At 37.6% G+C, this 21560-nt stretch overlaps 1 protein-coding gene and 1 non-coding gene across 2 annotated transcripts in view; one reads left to right on the forward strand and one right to left on the reverse strand.

Annotated features, from left to right (window-relative positions):
* Nucleotides 1–3517: 3517 nt before the first annotated feature.
* On the forward strand, nt 3518–3589 carry Trnam-cau. The gene has a single exon. It is a non-coding gene; the product is annotated as a tRNA-Met (tRNA).
* An 8713-nt stretch (nt 3590–12302) lies between these two features.
* LOC124365884 (doublesex- and mab-3-related transcription factor A2-like) overlaps nt 12303–21560 on the reverse strand; it is a 41493-nt gene continuing 32235 nt past the window's right edge. The window contains exons 2-5 of the mRNA XM_046821991.1: nt 14730–14894; nt 13781–13911; nt 13047–13346; nt 12303–12435 (exon numbers count right to left, since the gene is read on the reverse strand). Coding sequence (XP_046677947.1) covers nt 12416–12435; nt 13047–13346; nt 13781–13850 — 390 coding nt within the window. The 5' untranslated portion in view covers nt 13851–13911; nt 14730–14894 and the 3' untranslated portion in view covers nt 12303–12415. The remainder of the gene's footprint in view (nt 12436–13046; nt 13347–13780; nt 13912–14729; nt 14895–21560) is intronic.

The following is a 21560-nucleotide window of genomic DNA, read 5'->3' on the forward strand; positions in this document are numbered from 1 at the left end:
TCCTAGTGGTCAGATGAAAACATTGTTTTGCTTATTCAAATGACAGTCAGGCAGACACGTCGAGCAAGACGGTTCTTTTTCCAAGGCTATATCGTTGGTACTGTAAAAGTGGGATGGAACATCAGGGTAAAAAGCGATTCTTGCCCAGTTTAACTTATCTTCGGCTGAAATTGCTTTTCTACAGCACACACGTGTTTGCAACAGCGACATCCTTTACCAAAGCATCCTTTACGTTCTCCTTTTTCAATATTTCTAATTTCATTTTGCAACTGTTCATAAGATTTCACTGCTGCACCAACTTAAGCCGCATGAAGAACGTTTTGAAAGCTTTCAATTATAACTGTCATATCTTCTTTCAACACATTGTGTTTGGTATCCCACAGCCACCTCCAAACTGATTGACATACGATGGAAAGTAAATAATAGCAGCTTAGACTTTGGGTAAATATTTTGTAAAAATGTTGGTTCAGCAGAACTATTATCAGTCATAATCACTAATGGAAAATACCTTGCCTGTGTTGTATTCAAGGGCTTGTTTAAGCAAATTCTATGTGTTTTTTCGGACTCTGATAAGTATACAGCCTAACGGCAGGGCTCCTATTTTGTGAGCATAAAATATAAATGTAAGTATTGTTTGAGTCTTCAAAATCATGTAATTTGCATTTTTATATTGAAATACTCGTTTCATGGTTGGAATTACCCTGGTTTTAGATTTTTCATCAATAATTACATCAAAACATTTTTTATAGATGAGCCTTTTTGTTTTTACACCTTCCAACAACTTTTCTGGATCTCTGTCTTCAAAATGGCGTTTTCTCCAACAACTGTGCTCTTGAATAATTTGTCTTAAAGTTGAATTCACCTGATCATTGGCTAAGTTGATTAATATTTCGTTGTCATTTTCGGACGATTCAATGATTTATCACCGTGAATAATTTCGTGATAAGATTTAGCAGCAACTGTGGAGACATTGCAGCCGTAAAATAAGAGTTAAAAATGCTTACGGTTTTATCTGAACGCCTTAAATAGGTGTAAGCTTCAGCAGCATTGACAGAGTAGGTGTTATAAAACTGTACATCGATCACACAGTAGTACAATGTACATCAACAAAGTTGTACCTTCCTTGAGGTTTACATCTTTTTTATAGTATTTTTGTTAACTGAAAACTTATTCATGCCTTGTATTCTTCGTCTTTGCACTACGTAAAAACATAGTATCTAGAATAATTTGTGTCTTATTTGTATTGGAATGCTGGAAATAGAAATCTTTTGTGAACAATTAATATTTTATATGTCCATAACTGTGTTTTGTTATCCAATTTGAATGAATAGCTTTCATATGAGAACTACTTAATGAATAGATTACAATTTTCGACAGACTCGTCATCGTTTAACTTAAAGTACACAGCACTATTAAATTGTTCACTATTGTGGCCACTATGAAAACTACCAATTTTGTAGTTAGAAGGAAACACTCTATCCAACACTGCTTCACAACTGTCTTCTAGCATATTGACAACACTGATTGACTGACTGTAAAACAATAGTGTAATAGCAACCGAGGTTTAAGGCCATGTCACACTGCCGTGGCGTCGCGTCCGTCCATCCATAGTATGAACGTCCGCGTATGCCGCGACGGTCTCGAATCCCGTCAAACTACCAGACACGCGTCCGCGTCCGCGGCCAACGCCACGTCTTTCTAGGAGTTGCTTAATACATTTCAACTACTTTGAATTTTTTAGTTATACACTGATAGTGGAATTAATAGTTTGTTATAGCTCTACAAAATTAATTTTATTGTTCTGGAGCGTATTCGTTAATAATTATTATTATCAAAATTATATTTTCATTATTACATGCAATACTATTTCTATTATGAACTTAGTAATTAGGGTATTCAATACTTTGATATACCTCTTTAAAACTATTGGTTTTTATATATAAGATGCACTTGAAAGGATTATTTTGTAATTTTTGTGTTGGTGTTTTCAGTTTTGTAATAAGTCTTTATGTTTTTAAAATAAGGCGTATTTAATTTTGTTATAGATCAAACATAATATGAATAATAACAAATAAAATGATTGCATATAAACATGACACCAGAGTATTCATTAAACCTAGAACTGGCGGTCATTTCATCCTGGAGTGTCGGGCTGTTTTAGAAGGGGTTTTTTAAACAAATTATTAAAAATATAAAATAAAAGGAGTAGGCAGTGGCAAGAGCGCGCGGTGCCCCGGTGAGGGGGTTGGGGAGGTGCTTTATGCGCATGCGCGAGCCTTCGTAGCATCGCCGACGTCGGCCAAGGATCGCTCCAGCCGCATAGCGCAGCAGACGGTGGCCGACGCGACGAACGTTGCGCCACGTCGGTTATGTCAGTGTGACTTGTCCTATTTGACAACATGGTTAGCGATTATTTTAAAAATCCATCCGCAGATGGACGGACGCGACGCCCACGGCAGTGTGACATGGCCTTTAGGTAAACGCTGATAATGGCGGCGTCTCCCGCCAAATCTGAGCGCGCCGAACGCAATCGGCTATCTCCGACTTGACTCGACGATCTGAACCAATCGACCATGAACTTGAATTCAGGCGTCTCCGCCATCACTCGGCCAAATTTGGACTGAGACCACTTAGGTTTTGTAAATACGCAGTCTGGTCTATCTGTCGTCACTTTAGTTTCGATGACGCACATACTAGACTTTAGTCTGTAAATCTGCAAATTTGTATTTGAGGTTAATATTCTAGTATTTTTTTTGTTCTGAATTTAATTTAATAAAACAGTCCAAACACAAAATGACTATGGCATTTCTGTCGTATCTTAAAAATAAAGGGGTCAATGATCAACTCAACTTTGTAACATAAATTATTTATAATTTATTTTAATAAATATCTGTTAATAAGATTAATAAGGAGAACCGAAATCATTCTCGCTCAGTGAGTACTAATAGGTGGTTACTATGGAGCACCGAAATAGTTCTAATCCAGTGTATAATAATATGTGGTTTATATGGAGCACCGAAATAATTATCGGCTGTTGTGTAATAACAGGTTGTTAATATTGGGCTCCGAAATATATCTCGTATAGTGTGTAATAACAGGTTGTTAATATTGGGCTCCGAAATATATTCTCGCTCTTGTGTAATAATAGGTTGTTAATATTGCGGGCACCGAAATATATCTCGCTATAGTGTGTAATAATAGGTTGCTAATATGAAGCACCGAAATAATTCTCGCTCGTGTTATAAGGGTTAATGCGGAAGCACCGAAATAATTCTCGCTCAGTGTGTAATAATAGGTTGTTAATATTGGGCTCCGAAATATATCTCGCCCAGTGTGTGATTTAATGTGTTGTTAATATACAGCACCGAAATAATTCTCGCCCAGTGTGTACTAAAGAGCACGGCCTATTTGATATGTTGGAGCAAAAAGGAGTTTTCACCCTTCTTTATCACCCCACATTAACGCTACAGCCCTGCATTAGTGTAGGGTAACCACTTAGCCTTACGTCTTTCACAAGAGCAGATTGGCGCAGCGGAAGCGTGCTGGGCCCATAACCCAGAGGTCCGTGGATCGAAACCACGATCTGCTAATACATTTTTTTAAATCTTTCCTTAATTAAGTTGCATTTTTATTAAAAGAAAATTTATGTATAAGAGTTCTAACAATAAAATTACGTTACATTTCTGATTTATATATTTTTATTTTAAGCATTATTTATAACTATTAATTATTACACTTTGTTTTTTGCTTACCTTTATGCTTAGTCAAAATATGGTTATCCGACAATAAAGTAAGTTCATGCGTGGGTACATCAAACATGTATAATATTTGTTCATAATCAAAGTAAGAAGAGAGTACTAATCTATACTTGTTATGACGCTTTCTATTTAATAATCAATATTATTGTGCAATAAATGCGCTTAACAACAGGGTGTATAAGAGTCGGCTATAGAGAACCGACCTTAAGATTTCCCCCACAGTAAAAATGTTGAACCTTATTTTTGAACGTAGAGTGATATGTCTAATTTTAAAGACATAATTCCTGTGCATCCAAACGCTTTTTAATTATTTTCTGTAAAGTGTAAACTTTTAAATATTTAAATAATGAAGTAAGAACAAATTTCAAATTTGGGATTTTTTCTGAATAACCAATAACAATATAGAACACCGTGAAGCGTATGAATGCATATTAATACCTTTAAAATGACACACCTGACGTGATTGTACGTAAGTAAATACGCAAAACAATAATAAGTTAGTAAAAATGCGTGAGGTTAATATTGTACTTGTGGGGCTCAAGATGGCCGTAATACAACCGGCTCTTAAACCTTATTTTCTGCTTTTATAAAATATCGTTAGAAATTAATACTAATACAGTAATGTGTTTTTAACACTACTTCATGAGTTGGCTATGGTGTTGCCTGAATTCGCAATACAGATTAATTTTGTAAGTTTATTTTTTATACTGTTTTTGGTTGGTTCAAATGAAGTAAAATAATTGTAAGCCTGGTAAAATGGGTTTAAAATGGGACTTCCTATCTTACTCGACATTTTCAGTAGTTCTTCAAAAATTGAAGGAGGCGAAACCTAAAGCCAGTATATTGTATCAGAACCGGACAGTTCACGCTCCACCCAGCGAAGATTCCGTTGCTGACCGATGCGCTCCAAAGCTCGGCCAATACTGGAACGACGTGTAGGAGACGAGAGCTAAAGACAGCATATTGTATCAGAACCGGACAGTTCACGCTCCACCCAGCGAAGATTCCGTTGCTGACCGATGCGCTCCAAAGCTCGGCCAATACTGGAACGACGTGTAGGACACGAGAGCTAAAGACAGCATATTGTATCAGAACCGGACAGTTCACGCTCCACCCAGCGAAGATTCCGTTGCTGACCGATGCGCTCCATAGCTCGGCCAATACTGGAACGACGTGTAGGACACGAGAGCTAAAGACAGCATATTGTATCAGACCGGACACGGACAGTTCACGCTCTACCCAGCGAAGATTCCGTTGCTGACCGATGCGCTCCAAAGCTCGGCCAATACTGGAACGACGTGTAGGACACGAGAGCTAAAGACAGCATATTGTATCAGAACTGGACACGGACAGTTCACGCTCCACCCAGCGAAGATTCCGTTGCTGACCGATGCGCTCCATAGCTCGGCCAATACTGGAACGACGTGTAGGACACGAAAGCTAAAGACAGCATATTGTATCAGAACCGGACAGTTCACGCTCTACCCAGCGAAGATTCCGTTGCTGACCGATGCGCTCCATAGCTCGGCCAATACTGGAACGACGTGTAGGACACGAGAGCTAAAGACAGCATATTGTATCAGAACTGGACACGGACAGTTCACGCTCCACCCAGCGAAGATTCCGTTGCTGACCGATGCGCTCCAAAGCTCGGCCAATACTGGAACGACGTGTAGGACACGAGAGCTAAAGACAGCATATTGTATCAGAACCGGACAGTTCACGCTCCACCCAGCGAAGATTTCCGTTGCTGACCGATGCGCTCCATAGCTCGGCCGAATACTGGAACGACGTGTAGGACACGAGAGCTAAAGACAGCATATTGTATCAGAACCGGACAGTTCACGCTCTACCCAGCGAATATTCCGTTGCTGACCGATGCGCTCCATAGCTCGGCCAATACTGGAACGACGTGTAGGAGACGAGAGCTAAAGACAGCATATTGTATCAGAACCGGACAGTTCACGCTCTACCCAGCGAAGATTCCGTTGCTGACCGATGCGCTCCATAGCTCGGCCAATACTGGAACGACGTGTAGGAGACGAGAGCTAAAGACAGCATATTGTATCAGAACCGGACAGTTCACGCTCCACCCAGCGAAGATTCCGTTGCTGACCGATGCGCTCCATAGCTCGGCCAATACTGGAACGACGTGTAGGAGACGAAAGCTAAAGACAGCATATTGTATCAGAACCACCGGACAGTTCACGCTCCTACCCAGCGAAGATTCCGTTGCTGACCGATGCGCTCCATAGCTCGGCCAATACTGGAACGACGTGTAGGAGACGAAAGCTAAAGACAGCATCATATTGTATCAGAACCGAACAGTTCACGCTTTACCAGCGAAGATTCCGTTGCTGACCGACGCTCTAAGTTCGGCCAATACTGGAAGACGTGTAGGACACGAGAGCTAAAGACAGCATATTGTATCAGAACCGGACAGTTCACGCTCCACCCAGCGAAGATTCCGTTGCTGACCGATGCGCTCCATAGCTCGGCCAATACTGGAACGACGTGTAGGAGACGAAAGCTAAAAACAGCATATTGTATCAGAACCGGACAGTTCACGCTCTACCCAGCGAAGATTCCGTTGCTGACCGATGCGCTCCATAGCTCGGCCAATACTGGAACGACGTGTAGGAGACGAAAGCTAAAGACAGCATATTGTATCAGAACCGGACAGTTCATGCCCCATCTAGCGAAGATTTTGTTGCTCCGTATCTCGGCGAATACTAGAAGTACGTGTAGGAGACGAAAACTAAAGACTTTCGTGTATTGTATTAGAACTGGATACGGAATTCTTCTCTATCATGTTGCAACTCTGAATGACTTGTTGTAACAAATGTGACAAGGGCGCAATAAACCAACATTCACTTGCCCCTCGCTCGAGCGGTTAACCAGGCCAAATTCAAGAATGTTCTCGTCGAGTTTATATCCAAAAATCCAAGTTAGTTTTCCTGCACTGTCTAATTTCTTGAAATTTCTTCAATATACTATACAATTATACTAATTTTATAATAGCTTTCTATAATTATACTTCATTGTATAAACGTACAATTATTTTTAACTAACACTTATATGGGGAACTTTTAAAAGAAAAAAATAAGTAATTGTATATAAATTGTTAACATAATGCAATTTATTCCTCGCGTAGAATTAGGTATCTTTATTCTAATGTACAATGGTCGTATACAAATAGATTAAAATAATGAATCAAAGATGAAAATGTCTTATAAACTGCGACTGAAGAGTAAGAGAACCTTTTAAAGATTTGCTGGTCACTTCAAAATATGAATGAATTTATTTAATGATGTATTTTTTGTTGTTGGAATAACACATCCTCAACAATTTTGGAATTATTCAGAGTTGCAGGTTTTTACACATTCAGCTAAGTTTTTTTTAACCCAACGGCTTAACATGTTGTAACAAATTATAATGTGTCGGATGAATTTCCCATTAAGATAAAATTGAAGCCAAATCAGAAAACTATTCAAGGTGTTTTAACGAAGAACGTTAGAAAGTTAAGAGTTAAGAATAAAAAACAAAACCTAAAACTTGTAATAACTCTCAAACAATAAATGCTCACATGGCAATAGGATGATCTTGTTATAGATTTTCAATAAAACCAACTTTTGGTATGGTTTCTTAAAATAAAAAACAATTGTAATTAAAATAACAAACTAAAATTGGAAAGCACATGAACAGAATTTAAAGAAGTATTTTAAAAGAAGAGCTATGCACATGGAGTGTTAATAATGTAAACAACACAAATAAATAAATGCAAATAAAAAGTACTTTTTCTAAAAAAAATTATTAAACCATATTATGTATAGCTAAAAAAAACTCATTAAAGGTAAATAAGAGTTAAAATACAAGCTAACAAGTAGAACCAGCAACTTTATTTTAAAAACCTTAACTCTTAACTGTCTTACTTTAGAAGCTATGCTGCTGAACCTATTCAGCCCAATAATTTTATAATTTGACCTAGTAACTTCCAACCTAACGACAACAATACAGACTCTACCCTTAGTTCTAGTATTTTAGTGGTGCACTTTGCATCCAGTCCTATAGTTAAAAAAAGTGTTTAAAAGTACACAACATAATTTCAAGTGTGTGCAATTTAACCAGTTCGACATTAAAACTTTGAAGACGTAGAGGTGACAGGTGTAAGAATACCTTACTTGTACACAGTGAAACGGGTGGTTATGTTACAAACAGAAACTCATTTCTGGCGGTAACCACCATGGGAAACCAGTAACCTCCCATTCATTGTCACCTTTACCAAAACTATCGCGGCTGGCGATCAAACTTTTTTTGGCGAAATTCCATTATCGATTTTAAGAAAACTCAGGTTGTGATACAATTTGGATCTATTGTCTCTGGCGAGTTTTTCTCTGCTTAAGTACTGTTTACGAAGTACCAAAGTAACTATCATTGCAACTTCTCGTTCACTTCCAAATAAAATAACTGTCATGTACTTTCCTACTAAAAACTACCATTTACTACTGATTTTGATGATGGTAGTGTGTTCAATCAGTAACCCGGCCTAGTCGTAGGTGATATGTGTGATTTGAACATTCCTGATTTGTTCGTGCATCTCACTGAATAGATCTGATGGATGTAATTTTCAAATCTATAAAAATCCCTTTAAAAACGTTACGCTTATAATAGAACAAAATACAGACTCGAAATAGAGACTATAAGAACACCCATATTTTTGTATACGAAACACAAATGTTACATTAGACATTGTGATTTTAGGAACCGAAATCAAACGGGATGATGGATGTGACCAAAAAAGAACTGACTCTTGAAGAGATAGACATCAAAATGGAGGATCTCCACGAAGAGGTTATATTGACACAGAATGTCTACGGAAGTCAACGGTCACAGCGAGGCGGACCTCCAGCTTCCCAGGAGATGGACTTCGGTAGCCTTCAGTCCCAAGAGGTCCATACCCTATTGAGTGATATCATTCTTACTTCAAAATATGATCATTTACTTAGGAGAGCATCTCAAGAACCCAAGGACAACACGTCTCTCAAGGCACATCCTGAAGTTGCTTTTGCCCCAAGCGAGCACCCGAGTTGGTAACGGAAGGGAGTCCTCGCACGACTGGGAGTGCCCAAAATGCCTCTTCAGATTCACCCGGAAGTGTGTGCTAAACAAGCACCAACTCAACTGCCGCCACGACTTTCCCTGCCCTGTGTGTGCCAAACGTTTCGCCGAGGAGACGGAACTAAAAGAACACGCCGATGTGCACATGTCAAATCCTCATAGATGTAGCAGATGTGATGCCATGTTTCCGACAGAAATTCTACTGAACGACCACGCCAGAAAGCATCGCAAACGCCGCAGCGCCAAGCCCGAGTCGGCCAAAGTGGAACCGAAACCACGCAAGAACAACAAGAAAGGTAGTAAGTTGCGTGCGAGAAAGCCGGTTGATAGAATTTCGAGCCAAGATTTCGTGATCCGCAAGAATGCTAAAGGAGTTGAAAAAGGGTAACACTCCCCCCCCCCCCACCCCCCCCCCCCCCCACCCCCCCCCCCCCCCACCCCCCCCCCCCCCCACCCCCCCCCCCCCCCACCCCCCCCCCCCCCCACCCCCCCACATTCTATAAATACAAACACCCATCGTTATAGGGCAAGTTTTCATCTTAAAAGTGAAAGTGTTTTTGAGTGTGGAACATAGCACGTATATCAAGACGCACCTCCCTCCCCTCCTGATTTCCGCTGTTTTTAGACTCTTCCAACTGTCCAGATTGCCCTGCCCCCCTTGCCCTCCGAACATGTCTCCCCCCTTATCACTTTATCAAGGGGACGAGTGTAAATAATCTCGGGTCACCGCTTTGTCTCTAGCAGCGTGTTTTAACACGAATCGAAGGTAAATCTTCCAGCTGGTGAATCATTTCTGTGCTGTTTGTGAAAACTTCTAGATCAGGAACACACACACACACCCACACCCACACACACACACACACACACACACACACACACACACACACACACACAACACACACACACACACAAATTCGGATATAACTTTTTAAGTATAAGTACTTATTGGACATATAGAACGACAATAAAACGGAAAATAAATGTTTACATCTTCCGGCAAACGAAGGAGAAATTGGGCCAATCTGAGTTGTAGATTTCAACGGTGCTCAGCCAAATGCCATGGTTGGACACGCAACATCATAAAGCTCATTATCGTCTATGTAGAAATGGGTTTCTTGTAATATTTCAAGTCTACAGATGAAAATCTTTCTCGAAACATTTTGCCACATGATACGTGAATTCTTTCATTAAATTGTGTTTATGTGTTTAAATAATACAATTCTACACACCAACTCCCTATAAAATGATGTGTGTGTTAAGATTAGTTAGACTACATGTGCCAATATGTCAAATGTTTGAAATCTCTTATGAATAAACTGAGTTTGTTCACAAATTTATTTATTCATCAATTTTTTCATTGCCATCTTAGTTACCCTTAAGATAATAAAAAAGTATTCGTTTACGCTCAGCCAAAGCCCATGGAGTAGAATTCACCATCATCAAAATCATTGCTCCTCAAGTAGACATGAAACTTCATGCACAATCTCAAGTTTTCAGGTAAGTTCGTTTTCAAGATATCGTGCGGACAAACAGACATAAAAGTAATTTTTCCAGCCATCCGTGTGATAGATTCGCTAACGCTCAGCAAATTATTAACAAGTTAGGAGTACCTACACTATGTTTGCTAAGGCTGCTTGCACAATTTCTAATCAATTACTCATTTATTTTCGAGATGTTCTACTGACAAATAAATAGACAGACGAAAGTAATTGATAGATCATAAGGAAAAGATTGACTCAAAAAATACATTCAGTCAAATTTCATCGTTGGAAATGCAACATAATGTGAAATTGAATGTATGATTGTAGGAAATTAATATGATACTCTTGTCTATATAGAAATTAAATTTTATTACAAATTTAACGTTCTTTCTAGAGACATCTTCCCACATTGTTGTTTTATAACAATTTGCAAATAATAAAAATGCCGGTGAACCTAGGGAGGGTACTAAAACGCAAGGGTGCGCTGAAATCGAATCTTATCCCCGACTTTTAACATTTTCTCTCCACTGAATTATATTTTTGTTTATCTGTAGGACTACAAATGTCAAATGCTCAGATTACATGATTGTACGCTGTTTGTTTATAAATTTAGTTATTCTTCTAATTTTACGTTCACATCGTGGTTATACATAAGGCCCAATGTAAAAGTTTTCGCTAACGCTCAGCCAAATCCCATGGACTGACCATGCATAATCACAGAACTCAGTGTTCCTGTTATAGAAAACTTGCTCCATGCAAAATGTCTCGTCCGTAGGTTGGTTTACGAGATATCGTGCGGACAGACAAATAGTTTTTTACACAGAAATACATATTTATGTCTGTCATATTTACGTTGTAATAAACAATATAAAGTCCTTGTTCTACTAGACTTTAGAGACATAAGGATGGGGATTCACCATAGCAAAAATTGAACATTGTCAAGGAAATCGAAGAGGACAATGTGAGATTTATTGGATTGATTACACCTTTGCTTTTAACTTGTTAGGTTAACCATTGGAGGAAGATATCGGATTCTAGATCTTAAAAAGTAGTCGTATTGAGGTTTTCAAAGAACTATGCAAGTGCCAGGAAAACCCCAGTCTACTTACAAATCTTTTCATCGCAAGAACCAAACCTTTATCTTTGGGGAAGAGGAATAACTGAAACACGCGTATCTTAAAAATTGAAACTCAGATATTTGTGAAAGATCATCCATTGTGAAGCAGCCTTACAGTGAAATAGTGTTTTTTCCAACATTCGACAAACTGCGGTTTAGACATAATCTGCTTTCTTTGTTTGAAGTTTGATTTAACGATGGAAGTAAACAAGCTTTTTCCACTCCCGCTTCCTCTCTTTTTAACCGCCATCTTGTTTCTGCCATGGTGATCACCATTTATATTGGCCTCTGGTCAGTTTATATTTGGTTGGCCGGTGTCCGTATACCTAGTGTGACCAGTATTCTTTAGTTCGGTTTTAAAAATTAGTGCTGTGTTTTATTGTTATTAGGTGCTTGTTTTAGAGTTAGTGAAGTTGACACACAATATGGTGGTTGTGATTCCTGACATATGCGGGTCACAACGCCATGATATGATTTGTTTTATATTTTTGTTATGTGTTACGTTAATATTCACCTGAAGAAGAGATCAGACTGTCGTATCTCGAAACGTAGTGTTACTAATTTTCTTTTATTATGTAACGATCGTAACGATGGTAAATTTAAGGAAAATTCTGTTTCCTTCAAGTTCTGTTTTTCCAACACAAATCAGATAGAACTTTGATATTTTGTTATTCTACCCTAACATTGTACAATCTATTATTGAAACTGCTTTACCTGAAGGCCGACGGGGGCGCGTGCACAAGCCCACCATGGAAGAAGTCGAGTGGTGGCCGGGGGGCGAAGAGCAGTCCACGGGCACATGAGAGGGTGCGGCAGTCGAGGGGCTCGGGGGGCTCACTCGGCTGAGGCCTGAGGCCACGAAAGGCCTGAAGGCCGACTGTGACGACGGTTGGGCTCTGGCCTCTGTCTCTGCTTCCTTGTCCGGTTCTGCTCCAGAATCCTCAGTCTCGCTTTTCCTTTTCTAAATCCAATCAATCATATTAAAAATGTAATACGTAGCCACAATTTTTATAGACATACCAAACATTATATCATATTAAAAAAAACGAAAAATATTTTCCACAAGAAATACTTTTCAAAGCAAATCGTATTTTTTAATAGAATGTATCAAACGTGTTCGTCTAAACCCACTTCAAAATTGGTTTGACCTTTTCGGGAATCGATCAAGTAATAATTATTGATATAAAACTGGTTTAGTTGCAGTATATATTTTGATTTTAAATCCCTTCCAAAACCAGTCATATTAGGAGTTTTTATTCCCATTCAAGATTTTAATGTAGACAAGGATATCCAGAAGGAGGACATGTTCTAATTAAAGTTGTGAGGGGTTAATTACAATGTGCTCATTAATTATATTGTTATATCATATTTCCTGTTGGTAAATAATGACAGAAATACGGCAATGGGTCCTTCAACTTTAATGTGCTTGGCAAATAGGCCTCACTTGGTAGAAGAAGGATCGACCCTCAGCCATCCTAGTCACCCTAGCTGTATGGATAAGAATACTTTTATTGTTGGGTTTCAACATTGCTACTAAGTTACATTAGTATAGAATTGTGTTTGGAAACATACCCAGTTTAGCCTCTTCTCGCTGGAAGGATTGCGCGATCTCCTGGGGGGCGCACAACTCGATGGCCTGGAGAAGGTCATGGCCACAACGTCGCAGGACCAGCTCCAGTACCGAGCGCTTCTTGGCGGGGAAGAGGCGGACCAGCAGCTCCAGCGAGGACTGAGAGAACTGGGGGGTGCTGGGAGCGGTAGCGGGTGTGGTGGTGGGCGGTGTGAAGTAGAAGAGTGTACGGGGGCGGGCGTCTTGAGAGCTGGAGGCGGCCTCGGAACCCCCGGACTTGACAGAGCTGGAGTCGGAGATCTCTGGAACACCGGGAGTAGCTGTAGACTTACCAAGAGAATGTACAGATAAGGACAGCAGAAAATTTTAAAAATAGAGCAGAAGAACATGGTAGATCCAAGAGGAGGTCACTGGAACGCTAGAAACAGTCGCAATGATCCAAAATTATTTAAATAGTTGAAGCTGAATTCTCCGTAAAAGAGAATCAAACATTTTACTTTGGTTACTACGATATTAAAATTCAAGTTTTTTTTTTTTTTTTTTGAAGTCGTATAAGTATTACTACAACTAAGTTAATTGTTTTGTAAAATAAATAACAGTTGTAATTTATAATTTTAGAAAGATAATCAAGCCTTAAAGAATTTTGTAATTTACATGAAAAACACATAACACAAAGCCAAAGTCAGTACACAATTACTAAAATGTCAGCTGTGATGGATATGGAAATAGTCACTACCTATCGGATCGGGGACAGCCATGCCGAAGATAGGTCCTGGAGGGAGGAAGCCAAATTTCTTGCCAGTCATGACTGCTGTCAAACCCGAGCGCTATGGAGTCTTCAGCCGCTTGCTGACGCTTTAGTGCCACCTGCAGCAAGAGGTCGTCTGTAATATTCATACAGTCCTGGGAGGAAGTTGAGCAGAGTTATATAATATTTTAGTTTAATTGTTGCCTTCGATTAGTTATAATTCTGTAAATGTTATATGGTGATTTAAATACGACGTAATTATTATTTAAAGTGACACTCCCCTTTTTATGACCGATCCTTTTCAGCTGTACCCCACCAGTAAATCTTACATTAAAAGAGCTCGAATGATCTTAACATGGGGTTTGTAACACTTGAACTTGTTAATTTAATAGCACAAAATGTCAAGTTACTTATTCTTTGATATTTCTATTTTTTGTATCTGATATGCATGAAGAATATCAGAGATTTCTTCACACTCAACAAGCCAAACTTCTGATGTCAAAGGTCAAGAAAACGAAGGAGAATTTACAAGAAATACATACTAGAAGCGTACTATATACTAGAAGCGTATTAAAGTTTCAACTAAACAAGTTTTATTTGGCAAACTCTTTTTGTCTTGAACGATGTAAGGAAGGCTGTGTAGCTTATAACAAATTCAAAGTTTGTTTGATTCAAATTGTTGTCGATTCACAAGTACTTATATGTGCGTTAGATTTATACTATTGAAATATAACCTAATTTACAATAAAAATGGAAACCATTAATCTAGATTTTTGTTGATTTTTTACGATTTTTCAATATTTCTTTATATTATATAATCATTGCCGGAACGGATAAATTAGATAAAAGGAAGTATATAACTCGTGTAAACTTCATAATGAATATTTGCTTTACTTTTATTTAGTTAATAATAATCATAATAACAATATCTACTAACCTGAGCAGCCATGACCCGTTGACGCTCAGCTATCAGGCTACACTTGGCACAGAAACAGTTTTTTAAAACCTGCAGTGCCGCTTATGGCCGCGCAACCAGGAGATCATGCCGTGATTGCGGCACCGCGCACATTTGGGGCGTCGTGCGCTCTTCTCCATCCGCAACCTACAATCAGGCGACATTTTAGCAGAACCAGATTTAAAACCTGCAGTGCGCTTAATAGTGCAGTCAGTGACGGTGTGTAACAGTGGAAAAGTGGGTATTTAACCCATAAAGCACCGATTTTCATAAAAATTTCGATTTAGGTACTACTTGTCCTCTATTTCAAACTCCACCCAGTGCCGGGGGTTGCTTTCTCCCTGGGTGTGGATGCCACCCCTTCTCGGGACCGTGAGCAGTTTTTACAATGAAAATAATCGCGGAAATCGATAAATTGATTGATTGTAAGTAAACATTAATTGTTCTATGAGATACTTTTCGAATTATTCGCGAGTGAATTGATCGGTTTTCAGGCAAAAAAAAAAAAAACGTTTTTTCAGACGGTTTTTCGTGAATATACTCGAAAACAATATCTCTTGCATTTAATTCGAAATGTCTGTAAGAGACCTAAAGTTTTATTGTAGTATCATTCCGTTTTTTTCACTGATATTCGTGCGTAAATCTCTCGTTCACTAACAAACTGTTCTCCCAGACATTTTATGTTTTTATTGAACTTTTATTAATTTTTTTGATGCAAGGAAACCAACTCGAGAAGTTTGTCTGGTTATTCGTTGTAAAACCCTGTCTGTATAAGTGATAGTTGCATTTTTTTTAGTAAGGCCAAAATAAAGGCCACTCAATTAATGTTTATGGGCCGATTCATCAACATACTAATATACAAGTTCTACTTTCTCCAACAAAAATGTGATTTTGGTCGGGAGGGGGGTGTTTTGTTCTTTTTTTTTTTTTTTTTTTCTTATTTTTCTTGTTGTTTTTTTTTTTTTTTTATTTCTGCTTTCTTTTATTTAGATTTTTTTATTCCCCCATAACTGGAAAAACTTGTCAGCTTGTCCTTTAATAAGCAATCAAGTCCCTTCATCAACCCCCCTATTTTGTCGGGTTTTTAAGAGCTATATAAAATTTCATACGAATATTAGTTTTTTCAGATCTTATTAACAAGGAAGATTTCATGCTCAAAATGACTCAAACGTTAAGCGCCAAAATACTTGGAAAATAAAAACCTACAATGTTGTACTCTGCAATGACTGTGCGTATCATTATAGTTTTTTTTTTATTATTAATTAAAAAAGGCGATTTAAAATAAGTACTTTAAACTTTTCAAAACACTCTAGAATGTATTATAAAGAACATAAAGTGAATTTGTTTAAATTGGCTACAATCTTTATCATATGGGGTGGAGGATTTTCCTGCCTCAGGGGAATAGGAGGAATTCCTCCTTAAGAGAGGATGAGATTTTCACTATTGTTTTCAACGAAAACAATAGAAATCGACGGTACTCTCTTCATAACTCACTAGTTTTTGATGCTAGGAACTTTTATAAAACAAATTAAAATTAAATGGTTTGTTAAAGGACTGTCCCCGTAAAAATTTATTGGGTTTTTGGTTGTTACGACGTGTAGAAACTTTCCATTTTGGGCGTTATGAAATATACAGATTTCACCTGGAGCCATATTCTACTTTGTATTGGGTATAATGTAATCATAAAATACATGATTTTTTTATTGTTTTTTTATAAGCTACTTAGCTTGTTCCCCGCGGCTTCCCACGCTTTTTGTAAGCTTTGCTCGTGGTACTGAGCACTTCGGATTCAAGTGAATTATATTTGTCAATGCCGCGATGCTAGAGTTTTCCGTGTTTGGACACTAATCAAGGAAATCAGCCAAAAGTGTTTGTTTATAGTCATTGTACACGTACATGTACTTAATAATAAAGTGTGGTCTAACTATTCGAAAGCTATAAGGCCAATCAGAGAAATTCATTTGAAAAAGAACAAATATCCATAATAAACTTTAGCGCATTCACATAGTTGTGTAAAGTTACTTATACACAACTAGCTCGTGAATTGCAGTTTCAATGTGCAGGCCGCTTTGATAATTATATCATTTTTGCAGCGCGTCCTGGACTGGTGGTAAGTATATATCAATGGGCAATAGCATATAAAACCATTCTACGTGGGAAGAAAAAATACATTCTCATTACAAATTTTCATATTGATCGGTCAAATTGGTTTATGAGCCTGATAAAGGACAAACACACTATCACTTCATTATATATTATATATACCAAGCTGGGCCCCCGGGCGCGCTTTGTGCTGCGCCATTTCAAATTAATTTTTTTGCAAAAAGTTGCCCGCGGCTTCGCACGCAATTTCCCGTTGAAAACTGTACTCTATATTCATCATTTATTCTTTTGCTAATCACATTCTAAACATTGCTTGAGATAATTGGCATAGTCGTTCCATCGTGAGCCTCTTGGGGCGTTTTATGAAGGTATGTACTATATTTCTGCCTCTTATCTAGCTGATACCCACGGCTTCGCACGCAAATTCGTTAAGAACCGAAGTCCTTATATTACTTAGTAAATGTTGTTTTTACTATAAAAAAATTTTAGATTAAATTTGTTTATCATCTCCGATGCCACGATTGAGCTTGCTTTGTTTGTCTCGATCGAGAGATGATATGTACACACGGAGTTTTGGAGAAACCATACTTCTGTCACAAAAAAAAACAACTTAAGGTTGATTGTATAAACATTCCTTTATAATTTGTAGCCAACGTAAGATAGTAAATTATGATATCTGCCATTACTCTTCTGATCAAGCATGAGCATTGTTTATATTTGAAATAAATATTGCAGTTTAAAGGCGCGGAATTTTTACGTTCAAATTTGAATTGTATTATCTGGATAGTAAAGTCTACTGTTTAACATTGATTGCAAAAAAAACAGTTTAAACAAACAATTTTGTCGTTTACTCCTTAAGCTTACTCTTATGCTTTAAAACTATAAGTGTTAATTATATGTTTACAAAGAAAGCTGATTAAAAAAATTGAGAAAAGACAGTTAATCATTTGTTTGCTGCAATGGCATTATCTTGATGGGTATTTCTGTAACCAGTGGGCGGAATCCGGGAATCGGGAAAGGGATGGGCATTAGCTTATAAAACCTTCTCCGTGGAAAAAGACATATACGTACAAATTTTCATCCATGATCACGGTCCAATAGTTCCCCGATTCCATTGAAGGACAAACATACAAACATTCATTTTTTTATATTATAGGTTTTATATTGATTGTATTTATATAACCATTATATAAATTTATAAATATATATATGTATATAGATAGATAGATAATTTTCCACTCCTACATATTTTTTTTATTAAATACACCGTATCCAGTTATTCGCGGAAAATATGTCTTAAAAACGTGACTTTGTGTCCTCAAAACCAACATTTCACTAGCGAATAAGTCGAAAAGTAACTTCATAGAACCCCGAAGTTGCATATTATTTAGTCAAATTATCGATTTCAGCATTTATTCATTTTCAATGAAAAATTTGCTCCCCCAAATAAAGTTGCTTCAGGGAAAAGGCAACCCTGGCACAGGGTAGGACAGATGAAATAGAGGACAATTACAACCTACCTAAATCAAAATTTTTTAATGAAAGATCTGTGCTGTATGGAATATAGATACACGGGAAAATGGTCCTTGGATTGCACTATTATGGCCTCCGCAAACTAGATATCATGCCGGTGATTGCGTTATAGTGGATTGCATGGATAGTTTGTACTGAAACCTGCCAAGTTGTTTTATTGGTCCCGTAATAACCAGGAAATTAATGATATTGATTTAAACATAGTGTACAACTTGAGGCATCTCTAGGGCTGAACCGCCAACATGCAATTCTAAAATATAGGCACGATTTATGTTACAAGAAGTAATTATAGAACATAAGTATATTGTAATTTTAGGGCTGCATAACTTAGAGGGTCATACCAAAGGTTATCAATTGCGTAACACAAATTCAAATCTTTTATATTTTTAGATTGAGTAATGTTTAAGAAATAAATACTTATCAAAAAAGGATGTGATACTAATGTAATTTAGTATTGAGTTTTTGAATAAACGATTATTTAATAAAAAACATTTTGTGGTGATTATAATAGTTGAAATATATGATAATCTACTTTAACACGTTAAGTGATTAGATCAATAATTATGTATTTTAATTGAGAAAAATCTGAGTTGACAATGAGTCTAGAAAATATTCCTCTATTGAAATATTAGCTTGTTTAATAGTTTACAAGAAGGGTCATAGAGCGAAATGCGTAATTTTCTCCATCCTGAACGCTTCATCACAAGTAGCATGCTGTTTTGCCTCAGAATTAGATCTGGGATCTGCAGTTGTATTTGGCAGCGGAACAAGATCAAAACGTTGAGAACGACAGGAAACGCGTGTGAATGCAAGGAGATTTTTTTTGGAGTAATTTGCTTTTTAACTACCTCGTCGTTTTTAAATTAGCGACTGCATGAGGTTTTCTTTCTTTCGGCCAGATTATTAAATACGTTTTATTTTTTTTGATAAGTTAATGTTTTTAATATGAGATTCAACAATAAAGCGGTCCCAAAAAACTGGAGTGGAATTTCACAGAATAATTATAGTTATTCATAATTGTTTGTGGATCTAGCTACGATCGAAAACGAACGAGAGTCCGTTGAATTTGACGCAGAAGAGAAGTGAGCGGGTTTTTGTCAAGTGTGTCAACTGAATGTCTTACTTTAAAAATATTAATTGAATAAATCGACGTTTTTTGTAAATCGCAAGGTTGAGGAACCTACCGTACTGGATCAGCGTTACGGTTCTTGTTTTTAGGAAGATTTTGTATTAGAAAATCCAACCTTTTTGCAATCACCCGCAAGATAGTACTGTACCGAAAAGTGTCTGACATCATTTTAATTGGAACATGATCCAACAAAGAACAAAAAACCACCCCCCTCTCTGTTCAAAATTCCCCCCCCCCACCCCCCCCCCCCCCCACCCCCCCCCCCCCCCACCCCCCCCCCCCCCCACCCCCCCCCCCCCCCACCCCCCCCCCCCCCCACCCCCCCCATAATATAAGACTGATACAACTAACCGATTTTTAGATCAGATTTTCGTATTTTCTATGTAACATTATGATTATTCCGGTTTTTAAGAGTTATTACATACCTTAGACTTAATGTATTTACATTTTTGCATTAAGAAATAACGTTAATAAGGGAACGATAATAAACGCCCTATCTGAATGTTACATGAGCTATTTCAATTGGCTGAGCATTACCGAAAGGTTACTCTGGTGGCTGGAAAAATTTATCTTCAGTATGTTTGTCTGTCAGCGTGATACATGACAAACTAAGTAATATATAGACTCAATTTTGCACGGAGCTATATTTTTATGTATGCAACATAAAATTGTATCGTGGTTCATCCGACAGAGTTGTCTGAACACCAGTGAAGCCAAACTGTACCTACGCAGATATCTCGAGAAGAGAAATTGGGCTATAGACTTGAGATTTGACACATTTTGCTGCCGTTCAGTGAGGTAGCAACACTTTTCTTCTGTCTGTCCGTCGTTCTTATTTTTGCATACCTCGATGACGAAAAGCCTTATGGTCTTTAAATGTTGCATGAATTTTTTTTTTTTACAAACTATCGCATTTTGGCTTAAATTCTGATGGAACGTTAATGGTATCACGAGACCTATCATATATGGTTTTGTACTTTACAAATATTATAATTTACGTAGAAATTACAGCTGTAGCACCGGTCTGAGTAGTAAGTGAATAATATGGTTTTAAAATATTGGAACATTATTCTATAATTACGGCTGTGAAGGAAGAGGGCTCTAAATTGATAGATTGTTTACCACAATTTGATCTCAAGTTAACCATGCGTTGAAATCAAAGGAACGAGGCTATTAAACTTTATTAAATTAGAGGAGGACTCTCAGAACTAGATTTTTATTTTAATTACATCCGCTGCTCAAAATATATGTATGAAACAAAGCTAGGCAACACTGTCAAGGTTACTACTATTAATGTTTTTACTATTTGGTAAAATAATTAACAAATCACTTACCTTCTATATGATATCTGATTAATCGTAAACGACACAAAATAAGTCATTCAGTGCGATTCTTGAGTGAAAGCTTGGGATCAGCTGATAAATAGTTTACAACAATAGCAGCAGCTGACTTTGGTAACATGTTACACAGGTGGAAGTCCATATGCTCTTTAGTTTCCTTCTCTTTATAATACGTGCAAAGAATACTATAGTATAGGAGCTAGCAACGTTTTCGAGAGAGAATTTCAGGTCAGCTTAAATTTTGATATGCTGTCTTTCTTGCTCTTTCGGTTGGAGTCCGGGCTATCTGACTGGCGGTAGTGGTTGCGTTTATTAATGCGCATCTTACCTGCACAGGTAAAAATTCTGGAGCGCTTCGGCAAATGGACAACATGGCGTCAGTCTAAAGTCACATGTTTGTTTTGTGTTTGTGTTATTTGTGATGTTTATTTATTAATTTCGCTACAATCGCCAGTGGTAAAATGAAATGTGTTTCTGTAAAGGACATAAAGATAAAATCATTCTTTTCGTGGTTGATAAACTGAAGAAGTGCCAGGAAGTTTTGAATATACGTTTAAAATATAAATTAAAGTAACCGTGACATTGAACTGCCTACTGAAATAAATGTGACAGGTGGTTGGAGAGAGACAGTTTGAAGTGTTGTTTTTTATTACAGAAAACACGTTTCATTTTACCACTGGAGATTATTGTAGCGAAATTAATAAATAA

The sequence above is a fragment of the Homalodisca vitripennis genome, chromosome 7 (genome assembly GCF_021130785.1).
Source record: "Homalodisca vitripennis isolate AUS2020 chromosome 7, UT_GWSS_2.1, whole genome shotgun sequence".
In the NCBI taxonomy this organism is placed as follows: domain Eukaryota; kingdom Metazoa; phylum Arthropoda; class Insecta; order Hemiptera; family Cicadellidae; genus Homalodisca; species Homalodisca vitripennis.